The sequence below is a fragment of the Hemitrygon akajei genome, chromosome 7 (assembly GCF_048418815.1).
Source record: "Hemitrygon akajei chromosome 7, sHemAka1.3, whole genome shotgun sequence".
NCBI classification, from domain to species: Eukaryota; Metazoa; Chordata; class Chondrichthyes; order Myliobatiformes; family Dasyatidae; genus Hemitrygon; species Hemitrygon akajei.
The window spans coordinates 76,304,022-76,327,900 of NC_133130.1; the positions used below are offsets into that span (position 1 = coordinate 76,304,022).

Below are 23,879 nucleotides of genomic sequence, written 5' to 3' on the forward strand. Positions count from 1 at the left end.
TGGCAATTATAGTCCTCTCTGGAAATTGAGTGCTGCAGAAGATATTCTCCCAGTCCTCATACTGTACAGAGGTTCTTATTGATCCAAAGCTTTCTGGCCTCCAACAGCACAAGAGTAGAAAGGTGCCCATTTACAACAGGGGAGGAGGAATTTCTTTAGCCAGAGGATGGTGAAAGTCATTACCACAGACGGCTGTAGAGGCCAATTTCTTGGGTATATTTATATACATTATGTAGAGATATAGCAGTTACAGACCCTTCTAACTCAATGAACCCATGCTGCCCTATTATATCATGTGACCAATTAATTTACTAACCCATGCATCTTTGGAATGTGAAAGGAAACCAGAGCACCCAGAGGAAGCCACATATTCATGAGGAGAATGTACAAACTCCTTACAGTGAAGAGCAGAATTGAACTCAAACTACTGGCACTGTAATAGCTTTACTCTACCATGACACCCAAAGCAGAGATTGATAGGCTCTTGATTAGTAACGGCATCAAAGAATGCAGGAAGACAGGAGAATGGAGTGGAGGGGGAAAATATATCAACTTTGATTGAATGGCAGAGCACACCTGATGGGTTAAGTTCTGCTTCCATATCTTGTGGTTTATGGTCTAATTTTCACAACCCCCAACCTTCTGGTTATAAAACAGCCAGATTTAATAACTAATACATCTCTTGCGTCAAGACATTGAAAAAGGTTAAAAGTATAATAACAAAATAAGTAAAGACAAGGTTGGGCTTCTCAGAATCCAAAACTTAAAAAAGACAACATCCTAGATTGAAGATAGAGGTGTACAAAGTAGGATGAATAGGCATGATATCATAGAGGGAAATACACGCAGCTGAAGTAAAAATATAGGACTAAAGAACAGCAGGACAATAGGACAAAATCTTACAGATTTAGTGGGCCAAATGCTATTATCTTCTGCTTCATAATATGAAACCATCAACTTGTTTCTATACAAAATTAGATCATTCAGCCCAGGGGTCACCAACCTTTTTTGCACCGCGGACCTGTTTAATATTGACATTATTCTTGCGGACCGGCCAATGGGGGGGTGTTAATCACGACTGGAATATTGGTGATAAGTCAACTATAAGTCACTTATAAGTGGCTAATACACTCAATTCCGTTTCTAAAAGGGTTTATCTAACGAATTTAATATTAAACACACAGCGCATATTTTCCTCGCATGAATATAGTGATAAGTCAATTGTAACTCACTTATAAGTCAATAGCATCATAACATTTTAAGTAACGTTTGGATAATAAACACAGCACATATTTTCCTCGTATAAACATATAAAATCACTGCAACATAACAGTGAGAGGACAAGGTAAGGGCCGGAGGTCCCTGCGGCAGTCGCGGTCTGGAGAGAACGACCGACCGAGAAGTGCGACAGAGTGCGTACCCGCCCCCTTGTAGGTAGGTAGGATCTATTGGCCGACAAAAGTTTATCTCAAGGGACAACTTTCAGTAGATCACAGCGAGGTAGCTGCTCTGCTACTTAAGAAACCCTGAGCCTGAATTAGGTCCTCTGCAAATATTTTAGCACCGGGTTCCCCACGAACATTCGGTGTGCTAAACAGGTTTAGAGGCAGCGTCCAGCTTCAGGCCGGTAGCAACTGCACTTCCCGCTGGCCGCACGAGGCGGCCAGTTACCCAAAGCCAACCGGTGATCCCTGGCACAAGGGTATCACTGTGTTTAGGTGACTGATTACCTCGCGTGCATTCAAGTTCAACAGTGGGCATGACAGGGAATGAGGAAAGGTGCAGCTGACTCATTGTTTCCTCGCAGCCCGGTAGCATATGCTTTGCGGCCCAGTACGGTCCGTGGCCCAGTGGTTGGGGACCAATGATTCAGCCCATCCAGTCTACTCTGCTATTCAAATATGGCTGAGTATTTTTTCCAAAGCCAGTTTTCCACATCCATATAAACTTTAACTCCTTCAGCAATCAAGATCCTACCAATCTCATTTTTAAATACACCCGATGACTTGGCCTCCAACATCCTCTGACCTATTCACCATTCTACACCACTTTATTCTGAAGCTAAGCCCTTGGAACCTAGACTCTCCTACTAATGGAAACGTTCTCCCCGCATCCACCATACCCAGGTCTTCCAGTATTTAGTAGGTTGCAATTAGATTCTCCCCCACCCTACCTCATTCTTCCAAACTCCATCCGATACAGGCCCAGAGCCAGACACACCTTAAACCAAAGATGGATCATTCTTGTGAACTGCCTTCTTTTAGATTGATGGTATCCTTGGACTTGCATCACATATTTAAGAATTATATACAAATGCAATCACAATAAAGAATCTGTGCACTCAAAAAAAAATCAAGATTTTAATGAGCCTAAAACAAATATTCCCAAAATGCTGAATAACCTTAATTTTATTTCATGCAATCATACAATTAGCAATATTTGCAAATTGTATCAACTGGAAATAATGGTGCTTAAAGGTACAAATACATGTGTTTTCAATAAGTAGTGACATGGGAAGACAGATATAGTGTTTTAACAGCTCAATAGAGTTAATAGAAATGACTGCAAATGTCTGTCCCAGTTGCATTTTTCAGCAAAGGTGCTGAAAAAGTATGCCAAATAGGAAATGAGCTAATTAGAGGCAAATATACATAGCAAATTAAGCTAAAGTTATCTCAATGTAGTTAAACCGATTCTGAAAAGACACTTACAATTCAAAGGTCATTAATAATCATTGTTAGCAGAAACACTTCAATGTTCCTTTTATGATTAAAATCTAAAATGTATTTAAAATATTTTACATCACTAACAAATGGATGAAAAGCTAGACTCAATTAAGTGTTACTCTATGTTAATAGATCTTAGCAAAAATATATTCTTGTTGGAAGAATATATAGATCATATAAGAAAATAGATCAACTTACTGCACAAAACTCTTCAAAGGATATTCTTCCATCTCCATCTTTATCTGCATTAATTATGGTTTTATCTACAATCTGCTGTAGCTGAGTGTCCTTTAGATTGTTCCCAACCATCATCTTCAGCACCTGGAAAAGCTCTCCATTAGAGATGTAGCCATCCTTATCCATGTCATAGATGCGGAAAGCAACTGATGAAAAGAAAGGTATTATGAAATAGCTGTTGGATTAAAAAGTGGGAAGCTTCTGATATTCTGGCTTTACTTTAAAATTTTTGAAAAATATTTGTCTTTGCCCCAAATACAATTCAAATAAAACTAGTACACAGATATAAAGGACTAACAGGGGAACCATACTATAAGTATTAAAGTAATAATCTAATACTAAAAGTTCGTATCTTTCACAATTTTAAAACTAATAGGGTTTAAAGTCACTTTTCATTATATCACAAATGATTAAAGTAAAAGCAAAAACAAAATTTATTTTTAAATACATTTGAAACAAAGGAAATTTTGTAAGTGGCAGATAAAATGGTGGAGAAGGGAACCTATATTGAAAACATTTATTCTGGACATCCATCATAAGAGATGGTTGGTTAAAATTTATGCTCAAAAAACACAACAAATTATTGAATTAGCTGGGAAAATAAATAAAAGAAAGCATTAGTGGAGGCTTTTTCAAATACAAGAGGTTATCAATAGTGCCTGTAAGAGACACTGTTGAATTGCAACTCATCACTGGATTTATAAGTGACTTAGGTGGGGAAAAAAGAAACACATAGTGGATTACTAAGTAGTAAGCAGAATAGATTAAAAACATTACTGAGATGCTAATAGAGTTTTGACTGGATACAATGTTAGTAAATGGCTACCAATATAATCAAATGCATTTTGGATCAAAAAGACAGAATAAAGCTTTAATGAAAAGTAGAAAGTAACACTAGAAAAGAGGCAAATTGATTTTTAAAAATTTCACCAACTGAAGCAGAAAAACAATTAAAGGCCAACAATTCAATTAAGCTTTTTATCTTTGAGTCAAATAAAAACTGTGCCAGTACTAACAAGCATTTATTTCTAACCCTAGTTTGAAAGTAGTGCACCATGCCTGAAATTCCAAAGGTTTTATTACAAGGACTACACACAATTCTAGATAAAATAACAGATGATTGGACTAACAGGTTGGAGAGGAGTTATTCCAAATAGTTGGAGTCCAGAACTGCGGAAACAAAAGTCAGAGCCTGATCTTTCAGACTGGACCTGGGTCCAACCAATGTGAAAAATTTCTATTCATAAATAGTAGCAGAAGTTTGAAACCTTTTCCATTAACCACTCCTAATAGTAGGGCATTTATAAATTTTTAAACATAATTTTTAAAGACATTGATATGAAGGAATATGGAATGTAAACTAGCATTTAGAATGAGATTACAAATAACATATCCCTAAATGGTGAAACAAGACTGAGGACAAATATGTCCCTATGTTTCTTAGAGCATATCAACCTCTTCTGAAGTACTGTTACTGTTCTAATGAATGAACAACAAATTCCCACAGGGGGAAATAAATAAATGAGCAGGACATCTGTTTCCTTTGTAACGTTGGCCAAGGATGAAACCTGGCCAGGTAAACACTTGTTTAATTAGTGCCACAGGATCCATTCATCCACTGAGACTAATTCTGAATGAAGGCATATCCAATCATTGAATACTCCACTAGTATTACTGGTGGCAGAGTAGAACAGTTATGCCTCTAAAATTTAACATCTAAAATTAAATAAAATTTGTGCCTCTAACCCTATTCATAACCTGATAGTTTATTAAGAAGCAGTTTTTTGCCCTAAGGTCAACCTCAAGTTGAGGATAAAATTAATTGTAGCAATTTTTCAAGCACTAATAAAGATAATCAAAGTGAAAATCAAATAATGTTTAGCATAATCATAAGATGAATTACAAATATACTCACATCGCAATTTCTGTTCTTTGTCACCTTTAACGCTAAATTGGGAGACCCCTTCAATAAATTCTGCAAGAAATGATTACAAAACAGCTAGTTGTACCTGAGTTGGCTGATCATTTATGTTATTTAAACTGGTTAATAACCAAAGCAGTACTATACAGTAAAACACAGTAAAAATTTTTACTACAGTAAAAATACAGTAAAACTATACAGTACTATACAGTGATTATAGAATCCAGCATCCAAAAGAGAGGCTTCAGACCAGAACTTTGTTTAGTTATGAATTTTACATTGCCAATAGGTTCAAGAGGAAACTTACTGTAGCATAAAACAAAAAGTTACTTGTTTAAGAATCAATTATATTAATTCAAAACAGTGCAGAAACCACTAAAAGCCCCCAAACACTAAATTCCTCCTTTTCCTTCATTTAATTTTTCAATCTGCTGTATGTATTTAAACTTTTAATGAACATTTTCTTATTTAAAAAGAGGGAGAACTATGCTTTCTTTCATTCAACAGGGTCTCCAAGGATAGTCAATTAAGAATGTATATTCAAAAACATGACAAAATCTTTAACACTTGGGGAGATTGTAAATGATAATTCCTCTATATGTTAGAGTAATCAACTCTTGCTGGGCCAAAACTTGCTGGGAAAAACAGACAATTTCATGTTGACCTGCCTGCATGTGTCAAGCTTGTGATTCCTGTAGAAAACAAAAAGCATAAATTTGTAGAACATTTTTAGCTGATGATTCATGAACAAGCTGTCTTTCGTCTCCAAATATTGTTCAGCAGCAGAACGCAAAACTTGCTGCATTTTGCCATTTAAAGTGAAGAATGTTTGCTGATCCTCCAGCAAGTTACACAGAGGCATTATGGTAGCATTGCAGTTAGCATAACAGTATTATAGTACAGTGATTCATTTCAATTCCACTGCTGACTGTAAGGAATTTGTACACCTTGCCCATAGCAACGCAAGTTTCCTTTGGGTGCTCCGGTTTTTCCCCACAATCCAACATAATTCCATATATTTAAACATCTACATTCAGTTAAATAAAGAGGAAGAGTTGAGAGAAAACTGGGCAAGTACAAGGAAATTTATATCTTGTAACTAAATTGGTTAATTTTTTTGTAATAAAATTTCCTTCGTTCTATCAATGATTTCTAATCGCTTTGTATGTTACAAATACCACAGCCATTTTTGATGTTGGTTAATACTGTTAATGGGGAAAAAGCTGCACCCCCAAAGATTGTTTCTGTTCAACGGCAAGGTGTGGTCTGGCCACCACTTGATATCATTACATCATTCAAGGTCCTGCTTCTGCAAAGGATTGAGTCAGCTTCAAATAACATCAACACCAGCAGATCCAGTTTGGTCATTTTTACCAAAAGATCAGCAGCTAGTGCAATGGTACATTACTAGCATGTGCTGCAACTTATTATGACATCTGTAATCCAAATACTAATGTGGACAGTCTAATTCATACATAGACTATTTTTGAGTTTAGTTAGATTTTTAAAAACACTGGAATTTCATCAAGTCCATCTCAGACCCACCTGAAGAAGGGGTTGCCAGTGTCAATGATAGAGCCCTACAGCATAGAAACAGGTCCTGTGGCACATCTAGTCCATACTGGCCTAGTTTTCTACTTAACCCTATCTACCTGCACCCAGACCCTAGCCATACATACCCCTCTTATCCATGTACCTAGACAAACTTCTTTCAAATGTTACAAATGTACTCACATCTACCTCCTCTGCTAGCAGCTCATTCCACAACCAGTACTACTGAATACCTGATCAGATTCCCGTTAAATATTTCACCTCAGATCTCTAATTCTAGTCTGACCCTATCTAATGTATTAGATGATAACTCTATATTAATGGCTATCCTTAAACCAACAGCTTGGTCAAAGTGGGAACTGTTCCTAACCCAGTTTTAAATTTGAACAAGGTGTCATCTTCACCTGAGCTTGCACTAGAGTACCTGCCTTGTTCCAACTTCATGACCCAATCCTCGATATGCATAATCGACAACTGTAGCACTGCCTTGCATACATGCTTTCAAATTTGTCAACTTGACTGGCCTAATATCCTCTGGTCCACAGACAAAATATGCACAAATACCAATACATTGATAGATTTATCTCCCAGGTTGTTCTTAATGATCTCAGATTTTATTCAATTCTGGAGAAATTCCCTGGCATCAAAAGATCTGGTAATCCAAATTTGAACTGGATTCTGTTGCTGGTCCAAGAGTTCTGGCTCCAAGCCCTGCATTTCCAGCAGTAACAGGATTCATTAATCTACTTCAGCTTTGCTCGAAGGAAGACATCACTGATGAAATTCACTGTCTTTGGTGCTCCAGTCTAGTAGATTTTCTAGATTTGTGCATGTGACTCTAGTAAACACCCACCAATGTTTAATCACTGTTTTTAAATGTTTCACAGAATAACAGCAACTTTATATCCCGCAAACCATTAAAAAATAAATAATTTTCCAAAAGACTTAATATATTTAAAGAAAATATAAGATTATGTATATGTATAAAATTGAGAAGAAATAAAACAAAGGTAACATGCAAAGGGTTAAAAGCAATCATCTCTGGATAGAAAACTTGAACAAGCCATGCCCAAGGATAACCAATGGTCTGTGAAGGTCTCTGAAGATTTAATTGAAAGAGCATTTTCCAGTATTTGTCTACACATATAGGAGCAAGATTGAAAGTCTGATTGAATAGTGCCTCAACAATCTCTCATTCAACATCAGCAAAAGCAAAGAGCTGATTATTGATTATATGGATAAGAAATTAGGGGTCCATGAGCCAGTGCTCATTGAAGATTGAAGGTGGAGAGGGTCAGTAACTTTAAATTCCTGGTGTTATCATAACAGAAGAAGTTTCCTGGGACCAGCGTGTAAATGCCATTTCAAAGCAAGCGTGGCAGCGTCTCTACTTCCTTAGTACTTTGTGCAGTTTCAGCACGTCATCTAAAACTTCTGTAGATGCACAGTGGAGAGTATCCTGACTGGTTGCATCATGGCCAGGTATGGAAATACCAATGCCCAAGAACAGAAAATCCTACATGAAGTGGTGGATACAGACCAGTCCGTCACAGGAAAAGTCCTTGTCACCATTGAGCAAACTAGAGAGCAGTGCCACAAGAAAGCAGTATCAAGGCCTCCTACCATCCAGGCCATTCTCTCTTCTTGCTGCTACCACCAGAAAGGAGGCACAGAAGCCTCAGGTCCTGTACCACCAGGTTTAAGAACAGTTATTACCCTTTAACCATTAGGCTCCTGAACCAGCATGGACATCTCACCAGAGCACTGAATTGATCATTGAACTCATTTTCAAGGACTCAACAATTCATGTTCTGTTATTTATTATTACTTTCTGCATTTGCACAATTTGTCCGTCTTTGTGTGTAGTTCTTCATTGATTCTATTATACATTTTGTTCTGTGTATACCTGCAAAAAATGAACTTCAGGGTAGTATTTGCTGACAAATATGTACTTTTATAACATTTATTTTGAGAAGACCAGAGGCAGGGTGTAAGGCCATAATCGATTCCATTTCTCACCAATCAACGCATCAAGGAAGATTGAAACATCAAGGGGAAGGCCACGGGTCAGCAGTCGCTCTCTAAGACTCTAGTTTATATTGGTCTCTCTGTTTTCTTTCCTGTTGCCAATTGACGGGTTGGGGGTTCAGGTACTGGGGATGTCCCTGTTTCCCGGGTGGGCAGTATGTTAGTTTTTCTCTGAGGGAGGAGTTGGGGACTTGGGTTCTGATGTTCTTCGTGTGGGCGATCTAAGTTTTTTGTATGTGAAAGAGGCAGTTGGGGATTTGATGTTATTTTGGCCCTCCCCCCATGGGTAACATTTTCTTTGCAAGGGAGGAGGTTAGGGGTTTGGGGTTTGATGTTCTAGCTGTCATTTTCTATATGGGTGATCTGTTAGCTTTTGAGCAAGGGAGAGGTTTGGGATTTCAGAGTTCTTGTTTCTATTGTGCCAACCCACTTCCGAGTTTCCGGCACCGCGGCGCAGAGGCCGGCCTCCCAAACAGGGTCCAGCCCAGACTGTGGACATTGGGGGGTGTATTGCCGGTTCTGGGGGGGGGGGTTATGTGGCGACCCACTTCCTAGCGCACTCGAACCAGCTTCCTAGCGCTCACAAATAGCCAGCACGCCGGCACAAAGGCCAGTCCCAAAAGGGCGCCAGGTCTGCTTCACCAACAAAGGGAAAAGCCTGCGGGGGGGATTGTGAGTACGTGCCCCTACAGCATCCGCGCCCGGGGAGGGCGGGATCAGGGAGGCTTTAAAGCAAGGCTGTGAAGTTCGAATAAAATCTTTCTTTAACTGCAGTTTACCGACTCCGTGTCGTTATTTTAGCGCTGCGTGTAGCACACCGCTACACTATTTCCTTTTACATCCGGGGGGGGGGTTCTGTGATTTATCTTTATTTCATGGCAATCTGGTGAAAACAAATCTCAGTTGAATTCTGAATCTATACCTTGATAATAAAACAAACCTTTGAACTTGCTTTTTGACTTTAACTTTGAGAATTAAGAATTTTTCTGAAAAGCTAACATCTGGCAACTTAACTGAAACAATGTTCATAGATAAAATTTCAAAGAAGCTATCTCCGAGCCTTATTTTCAGAATGGACCTGGTTGAACTTTGATAGACCCCATACCTTACAGACTAAATATCCTGAGAACAATAGGACATCATTCATCTAATGGTAGTGAGAATAGAAAGAACGGGTGCACTCTGAAACATCCATAGAATTAAAGGCTTCAATTGCAAGCAAAAGAGCTCATTACTAATAGTAACTAGGTGGCTACGTTAAAATAGTGAAATACCATGTGAGAAAATTTGGTCTATGTAATACACTTGATTTACAAGATCCATGAAGCACAGGGAGCTGGGGAGGCAAGAGAAATTTGCAATGTCCCATTGACTATTAAAATTCACCAGTGCAACCATGGGCCAGCCTATGCAGTAGTGTAGAAGTTGCTACTACAAGTTAAGTTTCAATACAATAATAGATACTGGGGGTTGGGGGGGGGGGGGGGGTGTCTGCAAGTAAACCAAGCATTAACCATAGATCAGAAGAGTCAGCTCAATTCATGGACAAGATCATTTTACTTAAAATTATTTTTACAGACTAAAAATGTGGCCTGAAAAAAAAACTAGATACTAATGTATCTTGAAAAGCAAAAAGTGGCTTGTCACCTATTGGTCTAAAATTCAAAGAAATTACACAGCTTTAAAAGCTAAAATGGGTAATATTTATCGATTTTAGATCTAAGATATCAAATAGGTGATATCAGGCTGCACAGACTGTTGATGTGACCAGCATGCACTTCCTCATCCTAAAATTACAAATTAGGTAAAAGAAAGCAAAAGAATGTGGCAACAAATAAAAGCAATAAAAACAGATACTACACAGTAGCATTTGGAAGCACAAATAAATGCCATGATTAGACAAGCATGGAGAAATAATCAACTTTTACATATGATAATGTACTAGTTATGAGGGAAATGCTCCAACATTTCTTTCCTACATTAATGTAAGAATTTGAGAGACTTTACAGACATCTTCAAATGGCATTTAAAAGCAAAATCAGAAAGTTAGGATCCCCAGTTTCAATTGCATCAATAATGCCAGTTTTCCTGGATTTCTTGATCAATCCAACCTTTATAAATTCACCCTGCAGTCTGCAAGTCTCCCTTATTGCAATAAGCTCCGATTATTGAGCTATTTTTATGAGAGGTGGCACTTCACATTACCTTCAACCAAATCCATTCAAGGACTCAGAGAATTACTGCTAAATACCTCATATGGCTCAATGGAAGATTAAATCAGCTTAAGACCAATGCAACCTGGCTACATTTAGTTGCCAGATCAATCTACAAACCAAACTGAATTCATGGACCATAAGACATCTGGAGTTCAGTCCCATTAAGAGGTAGAAACAACATTCAGAATTTCCCAAGGCAATTCAAATTAAATAAATGTCTTTCTCTTAATAATCAATATTCACACTACCAACTTTTGAAGCAAAAGTGAAATCCAGCTATTAATATTCAATCAACATTTAAACAGAATACATCACACCCTTAAACCAGGGAAATCATAAAGGTACAAATTAACTGCTATTGGGGGACGTCACGTGATGATGTAGGATCGAGACGTGGAAATCCAGCTCTCCCGTAAAAAAACAGTAAAATAATGTTTAAGTGAAGAAAAGTTAGTAAATACTTTTTAAAAATTACTTATAAACTACTCAGGATTGTCTTAAGATATGTCTCCTAAACAGAAGCAGAAGAAAACTACTACTTTGAAGACAACACAAGTTGGAAAAGAATCAAGGCCGGCCGCCATGAAAGAGCCTCGGGCTCAAGTGCATTTTACCTCCAGCGATACAGAACAGGAAACGGCGGCAACATCAACCGTTTCCCAAAAAAATGAGCAACAGGAATTGCGCATGCGTGAAGGAAGGGGCATGTGCAAACACGAGCAACCCAAACTACAAATCCCAGCTATGATCGGAACTGAAAGTGAAAGTGAATATGAGGTGGAATCAGATTCTCTGGATAAATCAGATAAAGAAGAAGAGATAAACAAAGAAGAGCAACAGGAAGAGGTTGGACGTGATATTGGAGACATTAAAAAATTGTTGATGCAAATAATGCATGAATTTAAAGCATTAAAAGTAATAAAAAAGATATTAAAATATGAAGATTGTTTGATAAAATGATGAAAAGACAGGACAAAATGGACAAGAAAATTAAAAACTTGGAAGAAACAACGGGAGACACCATTGATAGAGTGAATAAAATGGAAGATAATATTTCTGCCTGGACATCAGAAAGAAAACGGTTGTTGGAAAAAGTGGATGTACGTGAAAATTTTGGCAGCCGAAATAATATTAAGATTGTTGGACTTAAGGTATAGAGGGAGAGGATCCAATAATTTTTTTTCAAAAATGGATTCTGGAAATTTTGGAAATGGAAGAAGGAACAAAGTTAATTGAAATTGAAAGGGCTCACAGAGCCTTAGAATCAAGACCTCAAGTTGATCAAAACCCATGATCAATCTTGATAAAATGCTTAAGATATCAAGATAAAGAAAAGATCCTGAAGGCGGCTGCCCAACGTGCCAGAAAGAGAAACGGGCCATTGATGATAGAAGGGAAAACAGTTCTTTTCTATCCTGATATAAGTTATGACCTTTTGAACAGAAAGAAGGAATTTAACCCAGCGAAAAGTTTTATGGGAAAAGGGTTATAAATTTATACTGCGCCACCCAGCAACCCTGATAATTTTTTTGGATGATGGAAAAAGATCTGTTACTGATTATCTGGATGCGGAAGAATTTGCACAAGAACTCCCAAATATTCGCAAACCACAGCCAAAGATTTAAAAGTGAAACTGATTAAAGATGAAGACAAGGACAATGAATGGAGTTGATGGATGTTTAAGGACAGAAGAATATTTAAATATATTCTTAATTATATGATATAGGGGGAGAAAGGTAAAAATTTGAGAAATATTAGTCGAGAGTAGTGATATTATTTTTTCTTCTCATATATACTTTATGTTACGGGGGAGCTGGGGGAACTTTGGATCGATTGCTACGGGATTCACATGTGTAATCATGGCGATTGCCATGACCCGTACAACGGAGGGGGGTAATGTTGTGTTTTTTTAAATTCACAACATTAGTAGGGGGGTATTTTCTTTTCTTTATAATCTATTTTTCCTTAATCTTTCTTTCTTTGCCTGGACAATCGGGGGGGGGGGGGGGGGGAGACACATAGCAATACAGAGAATTTTTAAAAGATTCCCTAAGGTACTACGAAAGTTGAAAAGTTAGGTATTACTATAGACTGGAGTAACCCTGTTAAAAATAATGACTAATTTACTGAATTTTTTAAGTTTTAATGATAATGGGCTTAATGGACCGGTGAAAAGAAAAAGAATTTTAACATACATTAAGAAAATGAAAATAGATATAGCTTTTAGCTGCATTCCACTTGAAAAAATTACTTATAATTTGAGATAAATATAAAATATTTCTGAAAATTTGGCACCCTTATTTACAAAAGATAGGATTAAATATATAGGTGCTCCGAAGATAAAATTATTGGTTATTTGGGGAAAGAAATAAATATATATACTAAAGCTATTATGAACTCCATGGAGCATGTGGGGATCTTCCGATATCCAGGCATTCTTTCTTTCTTTTTCTCTTTTTTTTCCTCTTTCTACAGGGATATGTTAGGGGGAGGGGTTAAGGGGAGGGGGGAAGGGTTGATAATTTAAAAATTTATTTAAAAAATTCACAGCTATTGTGTAATTGACAAACGAGGTCAGGAAAAAAAAATTCTAACTCTTAAGACTGCATGGAAAATTGTTTAAATGAACCAATCTGTACAAGTTTCTCTTCATACGTCAAAACTCTCCTTAACTGAGCTGGTCAGCCATCCAAATTTGATGACTGGTGATAAAGCACACAAATTTCAATTTAAGGATAGTATGATTAACTTCGATTCAAGTCTGACCAAAATTTATCTATTCAGTAAGTATTAGTTTGTTTACATACCCCTTTTAAATACCATGTCTAAATACAAGTTTAATTTTTAATAATAGCATCTTAAGTAACAACTTTGTATTTTGTTTGTCTGAAGAGGGACAAAATTTTGCTTAGCAGCCCACCAATTCCCGATTATGAAAATCTACCATTTATCTTTTAGAAAATTTGAGCTAAATCTTCCACGTAACAATCAGATTAAATAATTCTCATCTTCACTGCTATTTAATCAGATTATCCAATCATCTGAAATATGGTAGATCTTCATTTGATATGAGAAACATTCATTTTTTAAAGTAAAATTTCAGTGCTATTGAGTGCTACAAGCCTAATTTCCTAGCAGCATATTGTTCAAACTAATTAAAATTCATTCTGAAAGTCCACCCAGCAGTGCAACAGGATTAGTTGACAGTATTCAAGATTTGTTCAATATCTGTTAATTCCTTGGACGAAGTTAAAAAAGATACATTAATAACCTAATCATTGATGCATTAATAACTCAATCATGTTTTAGTTTGATAACTGAGAACTGAAGATTATGTAATATACCACTGAAGGTAATTTTACATACCTGCAAAATATACAAGTGTGCCAGAACAATTAACATTTTGTCTATCTTCACTGTGCCCAATAAATTATCCAAAATATACTAATTGCTGATAACCTTACCTTTAAAGTCAACTTCACCATTTCCATCTGTGTCAAATATATCTATGACTCGCTGTACTAGTGGATTCTGTTGCAACTCTGGCAGAGACATAAATTCCTCAACGCTTAGTGAGCCAGAATTGTCCAAATCCAGTTTCTTGAATCGCTTTCCTAGCCGTTTAATCTCGTCAGCGTCAACTGGAAAAGTAAAATCAATAACGTTAATGAAACCACCAGAAGAATTAAGCTTAAAAACATCAAGTTGCTTTCCAAAACTGCAAGATAGATTGAAAATTCAATCTTTACAGTTTTTGTTCTCGTCACAACCCAACTATCATTGAAGTGTTAGAACATGGAATAAACTGCTCACCCAACTTTTTGTCTGTACGAGGTTTGGCCATTTTGATCAAATTTCTGCTAGTACAATGCTGACAGCAGACCTAGACAACACACGCGTTTCCAACATTAAGTTTTAGTGGATCATCATATGACTCAGTCACCACAGATTAATTAATCCCACTTCTATCCCAGAGTTAGGGAGTCAGGCTGTACATGTTTGAGCAGACAAATACAAAAAGCCTATTAATCCTTACACAGCATACCTTAACAAGAATGTAGGCAGAGCTTTACAGATCTTGTTTAATGTTCAAATGGACTCACTTTCAGAATAAACAGAGCAATCTAGTTACTACTGCTTGATTTTCTACATTATTGCTTTCACAAAATAAAAACAAGATTATTACGATAAGATCTACAGTCATTCATTACGCAGCAGGTAGAACTGAACTGTACTCAATTTAAAATGAGCAAGGCAACTTTTAAACACTTGTGAAGTTAAGAGCATGCGCTGAGCAAATGTACAATTTTAAAGTGAATTTACTGGAACAAGTTAGTATAACAGTCAAAAACTTGTAGCTAGCTGCAGTATGACAAAGAAAGGGTACCTTACTTTTTTGTGGAGGGAGGAAGTGGCATAAAAGGATGAAGAGAATTTCATAGTTTTTAAAATATTCAAAATTAAAACCAATTATACAAATCTATTTGTTCTTAACAGTTCCTTCTCACTAAAATTTATTAAAATTTCATAAATAACCTAGTCACGAGATATCAGAATTCAATTTTCTTCCAACTAAAATACACAGTATAGATTACATTCAGAATTTCTAAATGCGTCACAAAGTTTAACCAAGCATTTAGACAATCCAGAGGGTTTAGGAATTAAGTTTGCTAGTCATAAACCATGTTTCTATATATTAAGCACCTTAAGTACGTTAAGTAATTCTGGCTTTGGTTATATATATTAAGAGAGTCTGACACCAACTTATGACAAAGTGCAGAAGATAGACATGTACAAAAAATATCAATTCTGCAATACCTGGATACATCTGATCATCTCAATTAATATAAAAGTTATTCATTGATCTACTGAATTAAATTCATGGAGTAGGAATCACTCATGACAGGAAGCAGAACAAATAAACTTTTCAGATACTCATCCAACTAAATTACACACCAGCACAGTATCTAAAAAGTTTATTTTTCCTCTACTTATAATAATCTTTTCCATGTGATAGCAAACAAAATGAAAAATGGAAGATAATTGGGAATGTGATCTGGACACAGACATCAATATGCAGCTATCTAACCTGTATTAGAATGATAAAACACAACGATTTAATGAAAATTCAACTTTAGTATGGTTTAGATCAACAAGGACAATTATAGAAAACTGTACTGCAGATAGAAATAACAACTTTGGAATTAAGATTATTTTTGTTTTTGGCCAAAGTGACATTTTGGTGCTAACAACACAATTCATTATGCTTACTTTCTCTCTCACACAAATAGAGATGGTGCTGAACGTTCTGACTCATTTAAGACAAAGCTTTCCTCTTTCTTACTGCACGTTATGCTACTCAAAACAGATTATCCACCACTAAAACCACTGTTGTACCACCATCAAGAACGCTTACTGCCCCATCCCATGCCGATACTTTGCTGAAGACCAAGAAGTTATGATCAAGGGAGGTGGAGAAGTGCATACACGGCTGCTTTGAGTTGGTGGACTGGACAGGTATACCCAAACCAAAACCCATGAATGAACTGTAAGATAGTCTGCTGAGGGCTAGATCCATGGCATTCAAGACCAGTGCTCCAGAACTATACAAGACCAAGTACAACCTACAGGAAGTCTATTTTAAAGGCAAAAAAACAATTCCGATTGAGGTTAGAGATGGAATCAGGTGCACATCAGCACTGGCAGAGTTTGCAGTCCATCACTTCCTAAAAAAAAGCAAACCTAACATTATGAATAACTGACAAGAGAAAATCTGCATATGCTGGAAATCCAAGCAACACATACAAAATGCTGGAGGAACTCAGTAGGCCAGGCAGCACCTGTGAAAAAGAGTAAACAGTCAACATTTCAGGCCGAACCCCTCTTCAGGATTATGAATGGCTGAAATGCTTCACTCCCAGGTGAGCTCAATGCCTTTTATGCACACTTTGAAGGAAAGAATAAAACAACACCTGTGCAAATCCCTGCAGCACTTGGGTCACTCTGTGAGCTGTCTCAGAGGCCAACTTCTGAACATTTTTTAAGGGGGTGAAATCTCCAAGGTGCTGGGCCCTGATGGCGTACCTGGTAGGGCACTAATAACCTGTGCCAACCAACAGGTGGGAGTTTTCAAGAACATTTTCAATCTGTTTTCAAAATGATTTTCATTTTAAAGTAGGTCCCACCACCTGCTTTAAAAAGGTGAAAATCATACTAGTGCCCAAGAAGAGCTGGGTGAGCAGCTTCAACAACTATCACCCAGTGGCATTCACATCTACTGAGATGAAGTGTTTTGAAGGTTGGTCATGGCAAGAATCAACTCATGCCTAAGCAAGAATCTGGACCTGCTACAATTTGTCTATTGCCACAATAGGCCTACAGTGAATGCAACCTCACTGCCTCTCCACTCAGCCTTGGATCACCTGGTCACTAATAATATCTACATCAGACTGCTGTTTTATTGACTACAGCTCTGTGTTCAACACAATCATACCCTCAGTTCTAATTGACAACCCCCAAAATCTGGGTATTTGCATCTCCCTCTGGAAATGGATCCTCGACTCCTCACCCGAAGGATACTGTGCAGATCAGAAATAACATCCCCTCCTCACTGAGGATCAACAGTGGCGCACCTCAAAGATGTGTGCTTAGTCCACTGCTCTAATCTCGCTTACACCTACGATTTTGAGGCTAGGCACAGTTCAAACGCCACCTATAAACTTGATGACAGCTATTGCTGACAGAATTTCAGATGGTGACAAGGTGTAGACAGGAGTGAAACTGATCAGCTGACTGAGTGGTATCACAAAAACCTTGCACTGAATGTCAGCAAGACTAATAAAATGATTGTGGCCTTTGAGAAAGTGAGGAAACATACACCAATCCTCATTGAGTGATCAGAAGTGAAAATGGTCCAAGGTATCAACATCTGAGGATCTATCCTGGGCCCAAAATACCAATGTAATTACAAAGAATGCACAATGTCGGCTATATTTCATTTGGAGTTTGAGAAGACTTATAAATTTCTATAGACGTACTGTGGAAAGTATTCTAACTGGTTGCATCACTGCCTGGTACGTAGGGGCCACTGCACAGGATCAGAAACAGCTGCAGAAAGTTGTAAACCCAGCCTGCCCCATCATGGGCACAAGCCTTCCTTGCATCGAGGACACCTTCAAAAGGCAATGCCCCCCACCAAGGGCAGCATCCATCATTAAGGATCTCCATCACCCAGGACATGCCCTCCTCTCATTGCTGCCATCAAGGTGTGTGGTGTAGGAGTCTAAAGACACACACTGAATGTTTCAAGAACAGCTTCTTCCTCTCCACTATACTTCTGATTGGACAATGAACCCATGAACCTCAGGTTTTTTTGTTCTTTTTTGTCGCTACTGCCTCAAGGAATGATTCTTCTGTATTCTACAAGAAACTTAATTTTAACTTCTGACCTGCCGTATTTAGTACTGCAACAGCTAGTTGGTGCAGATCAGTGGCCATATAGAAAGTGGAGTAAGTTCAAAAGTTATAAATGTACATTTTCTACACAAGGTTAGATGGGATACCAACATAAAAAAAAAAGTTTACTTCAAATTCTGTCACAAGATATTCAACATTAAATTCTCATGGAATTTGAAAAAGGTAATCAATGATACAAGTTACGAATAAGGTAATAGAACATTGCTTTTTAACCTGCAATCGATTCAGATCATGTGTCAGACAATTACTACAATTGAAGTAGTAAAATGGATTCTACAGTGGCTGGATGGGAGATGCCAGAGAGTAGTGGTGGATAACTGTTTGTCAGGTTGGAGGCCGGTGGCTAGTGGTGTGCCTCAGGGATCTGTACTGGGTCCAATGTTGTTTGTCATATACATTAATGATCTGGATGATGGGTGGTAAATTGGATTAGTAAGTATGCAGGTGATACTAAGATAGGTGGCGTTGTGGATAATGAAGTAGCTTTTCAAAGCCTGCAGAGAGATTTAGGCCAGTTAGAAGAGTGAGCTGAAAGATGGCAGATGGAGTTTAATGCCGATAAGTGTGAGGTGCTACATTTTGATAGGACTAATCAAAATAGGACATACATGGAAAATGGTAGAGCATTGAGGAAGGCAGTAGAACAGAGTGATCTAGGAATAATGGTGCATAGTTCCCTGAAGATGGAACCTCATGTGGATAGGGTGGTGAAAAAGGCTTTTGGTATGCTGGCCTTTATAAATCAGAGCATTGAGTATAGGAGTTGGGATGTAATGTTAAAATTGTACAAAGCATTGGTGAGGCCAAATTTGGAGTACTGTGTACAGTTCTGGTCACTGAATTATAGGAAAGATGTCAACAAAATAGAGAGAGTATAGAGGAGATTTACTAGAATGTTACCTGGGTTTCAGCACCTAAGTTACAGAGAAAGGTTGAACAAGCTAGGTCTTTATTCTTTGGAGCGTAGAAGGTTGAGGGGGGACTTGATAGAGGTATTTAAAATTATAAGGGGGATGGATAGAGTTGACATGGATAGGCTTTTTCCATTGAGAGTAGGGGAGATTCAAACAAGAGGACATGAGTTGAGAGTTAAGGGGCAACTTCTTTACTCAGAGTGGTAGCTGTGTGGAATGAGCTTCTGGTAGAAGTGGAAGGTTCGATTTTGTCATTTAAAAAAAAATTGGATAGGTATATATACAGGAAAGGAATGGAGGGTTATGGGCTGAGTGCAGGTAGGTGGGACTAGGTGAGAGTAAGCGTTGTGCAAGTCCTCCCCTGGTTTGTCCTCCCAAAGTGCAACACTCACACTTGCCTGTATTAAATTCCAATTTCTGGCTCTACTTGTTCCACATCCTCTATCATAGCTGGGGTGCGTCAGATGCTGTGCTGTTCCCAGTCTCCCAGAACTGCTGATCGGTGTCTCCTGTGCTGCTCCCACTCCCAAAAACAGAGTCCAATGGCCTCTGTACAACTAATCTCCCACAGCAGAGATGCACTAGACCTTGTGCCATTTGTGGTTTCCAGAAGCTGGTGACTGATGACTTCTGTGAGGTTCCCAGTTTCCTGGAGCTGGGTGGTGACAGGCTTCATTTCTCTCTTGCCTATATTTGTCTGTAAGCTCCAACTCTGCTGGGGCACCTGCAATGGCAGGAAATGGGTTCAGGCAGCCCTTTTGGTCCATGGCATTGGTACAGGCATGTTGTGGTCATTTTTTGTGGAGAAGGTCTGTGGAGAGGTTCTTACTATCCATACAGCTTCCTTCTCCCTCAATATTAATTAACAGGCCAGTTAGGTGACAGCATCCACAAACAGCACATGTGGGTTGGACATTTGCAGTTTTACACACTGCTATTGGGAGAGAAAGGCGGGGAAAAGAGCAGCTGCACCTTCAGTAACAGTGGAGCCTCATTCCCCATCTCCACAAAGTCCTGTAACACCTTCTGCCATCCCACCGCGTACTTGAAGGCAACATCGAAGTACTACCCAATACGGAGGAAGTACAGGAGGCAGTGGTTGTTCTTTGCCTCAAACTTGCAGCAATCCCGCAGCACCTTTTTTTTAAAACCAAGATATCCCTGGGGACAGTTTCCCCCTCGCTCAGGTCTTTTACTGCCACCCTGTGATAGTTTGTAAAATCCCTTGCCCCCTCCCAAAATGCTCTTTGCTTCATCCATCATGATGAAGATGGCTGGTTATAGAAGGTTTAGTCACTGGGAAGAGGTCTTAGATTGGATCCCCAAATCAGCATTTAGGATCCAATCCTACAACAGAAGATTAATTTCTTATTGGGCAGCCACTTAGAAACAAAAAAATATACAGCACAATACAGGCCCTTCGGCCCACAATGCTGTGCCGAACATGTACTTACTTTAGAAATTACCTGGGGTTACCCATAGCCCTCTATTTTTCTAAGCTCCATGTACCTATCCAGGAGTCTCTTAAAAGACCCTATCGTATCCGCCTCCACCACCGTTGCTGGCAGCCTATTCCATAAACTCACCAAACTCTGCGTAAAAAACTTACCCAACATCTCCTCTGTACTTTTCAAGCATCTTAAAACTGTGCCCTCCCGTGTTAGTCATTTCAGCCCTGGGGAAAAAAGCCTCTACTACTCACATGATCAATGCCTCTCATTATCTCTATCAGGTCATCTCTCATCTTCCACCACTCCAAGGAGAAAAGGCCGAGTTCCCGCAACCTATTCTCGTAAGGAATGCTCCCCAATCCAGGCAACATCCTTGCAAATCTCCTCTGCAATCTTTCTATAATTTCCACAAACTTTCTGTAGTGAGGCGACCAGAACTGAGCACAGTATTCCAAGTGGGGTCTGACCAGGGTCCTATATAGCCGCAACATTACCTCTCAGCTCTTAAGCTCAAATCCACGGTTTATTAAGGCCAATGCACTGTATGCCTTCTTAACCATAGAGGCAACAGTAGCTCTGAGTGTCCTATGGACTCAGAACCTAAGAACCCTCTGATCCTCCACACTGCAAAGAGTTTTACCATTAATACAATATTCTGCCATCATATTTGACCTACCAAAATTAACCACCTCATACTTAACTGGGTTGAACTCCATCTGCCACTTCTCAGCCCAGTTTTGCATCCTACCAATGTCCTGCTGTAACCTCAGACAGGCCTCCACACGATCCACAACACCTCCAACCTTTGAGTCATCAGCAAATTTACTAATCCATCCTTCCACTTCCTCATCCAGGTCATTTATAAAAATCACAAAGAGAAAGGGTCCCAGAACACATCCCTGAGGCACACCACTGGTCACAGACCTCCATGCAGAATATGGCCCGTCTACAACCAATCTTTGCCTTCTGTAGGCAAGCCAATTCTGGATCCACAAAGCAAGGTCCCCATGGATCCCATACCTCCTTACGTTCTCAATAAGCCTTACATGGGGTACCTTATCAAATGCCTTGCTAAAATCCATATACACTACATCTACCGCTCTACCTTCATCTATGTGTTTAGTCACATCCTCAAAAAACTCAATCAGGCTCGTAAGGCACAACCTGCCTTCGATAATGCCATGCTCACTATTCCTAATCATATTATACCTCTCGAAATTTTATAAATCCTGCCTCTCAAGATCTTTTCCATCAACTTACCAACCACTAAAGTAAGACTCAATGGTCTATAAATTTCCTGAGCTACCTCTATTCACTTTCTTCAATAAGGGAACAACATTTGCAACCCTCCAGTCTTCTGGGACCTCTCCCGTCCCCATTGATGATGCAAAGATTATTGTTAGAGGCTCAGCAATATCTTCCCTTGCCTCCCACAGTAGTCAGGGGTACATCTCGTCCAGTCCCGGAGACTTATCCAACTTGATGCTTTCCAAAAGCTCTAGCCTCTTTCTTAATGTCTATATGCTCAAACTTTTCAATCCGCTGGAAGTCATCCTTACAATCGCCAAGATCCTTTTCCATAGTGAATACTGAAGCAAAGTATTTATTAAGTACTTCTGCCATCTCCTCCGGTTCCATATACACTTTTCCACTGCCACACTTGGTTGGTCTTATTCTCTCATGTCTTATCCTCTTGCTCTTCACTTACTTGTAGAATGCCTTGGCAAGCAGGATTAAAGAAAACCCCAAGGCCTTCTCATGGCCCCTTCTGGCTCTCCTAATTTCATTCTTAATCTCCTTCCTGCTAGCCTTATAAATCTTCTAGATCTCTATCATTACCTAGTTTTGTTGAACATTTGTAAGCTTTTCTTTTCTTCTTGACTAGAATTTCTACAGCCTTTGTACACCACAGTTCCTGTACCCTACCATCCTTTCCCTGTCTCATTGGTACCTACGCTGAACACCAAATATCCCTGAACATTTGCCACATTTCTGCCATACATTTCCCTGAGAACATCTGTTCCCAATTTATGCTTCCAAGTTCCTGCCTGATAGCCTCATTGTTCCCCTTACGCCAATTAAACGTTTCCCTAACTTGTCTGTTCCTATCCCTCTCTAATGCTATGGTAAAGGAAATAATTGTGATCACCATCTCCAAAATGCTCTCCCACTGAAAGATCTGACACCTGACCAGGTTCATTTCCCAATACCAGATCAAGTACAGCCTCTCCTCTTGTAGGCTTATCTACATATTGTGTCAGGAAACGTTCCTGAACACACCTAACAAACTCCACGCCATCTAAACCCCTTGCTCTAGGGAGATGCCAATCAATATTTAGGAAATTAAAATCTCCCATCACGACAACCCTGTTATTATAACCAATTTCCAGAATCTGTCTCCCTGTCTGCTCCTCGATGTTCCTGTTACTATTGGATGGTCTATTTAAAAAGTCGAGTTATTGACCTCTTCCTATTTCTAACTTCCACACCCAGAGACTCCACAGACAATCCCTCCATGACTTCCTATTTTTCTGCAGCCATGACACTATCTCTCATCAGCAGTGCCACACCTCTTTTGCCTTCCTCCCTGTCCTTTCTAAAACATCTAAAGCCTGGCACTCTAAGTAACCATTTCAACTCCTGAGCTATCCAGGTCTCGATGACAGCCACAAGATCTAAGCTCCAAGTACTGATCCATGTTCTGAGCTCATCCGCTTTGTTCAAGATGCTTCTTGCATTAAAATAGACACAACTCAAACCATCAGTCTGAGTGCATCCTTTTCTATCACCTGCCTATCCTCCTTCTCCTACTGTCTCTAAGCTTTCTCTATTTGTAAGCCAACTGCCCCTTCCTCCGTCTCTGCAGTTCGGTTCCCACCCCCCACCCCAAGCAATTCTAGTTTAAACTTTCCCCAATAGCCTCAGCAGACCTCCCCGCCAGGATATTGGTTCCCCTGGATTCAAGTGAAACCTGTCCTTTTTGTACAGGTTGCACCTGCCCCAAAAGAGGTCCTAATGATCCAGAAATCTGAAATCCTTGCCCCCTGCTCCAATCCCTCAGCCACACATTTATCCTCCACCTCACTCTTCCTATACTCACTGTCGCATGGCACAGGCAGTAATCCCGAGATTACTACCTTTGAGGTCTTGCTTCTCAACTTCCTTCCTAACTCCCTGTAGTCCATTTTCAGGACCTCCTCCCTTTTCCTACCTTTGTCATTGGTACCAACACAGACCACGACCTCTGGCTGTTCACCTTCCCAGTTCAGGATCTCATGGACGCAATCAGAAACATCCCAGACCCTGGCACCATCCGTGTTTCTTTCCTGCGTCCACAGAATTGTCTGTCTGACCCCCTA

General features: G+C 39.1%; 1 protein-coding gene across 1 annotated transcript in view; it reads right to left on the minus strand.

Annotated features, from left to right (window-relative positions):
• The window catches only part of LOC140730582 (calcineurin subunit B type 1), a 59,158-nt gene that overhangs the window by 1,857 nt on the left and 33,422 nt on the right, over positions 1 to 23,879 (minus strand). The window contains exons 3-5 of the mRNA XM_073051249.1: positions 14,144 to 14,320; positions 4,879 to 4,938; positions 2,925 to 3,109 (exon numbers count right to left, since the gene is read on the minus strand). Coding sequence (XP_072907350.1) covers positions 2,925 to 3,109; positions 4,879 to 4,938; positions 14,144 to 14,320 — 422 coding nt within the window. The remainder of the gene's footprint in view (positions 1 to 2,924; positions 3,110 to 4,878; positions 4,939 to 14,143; positions 14,321 to 23,879) is intronic.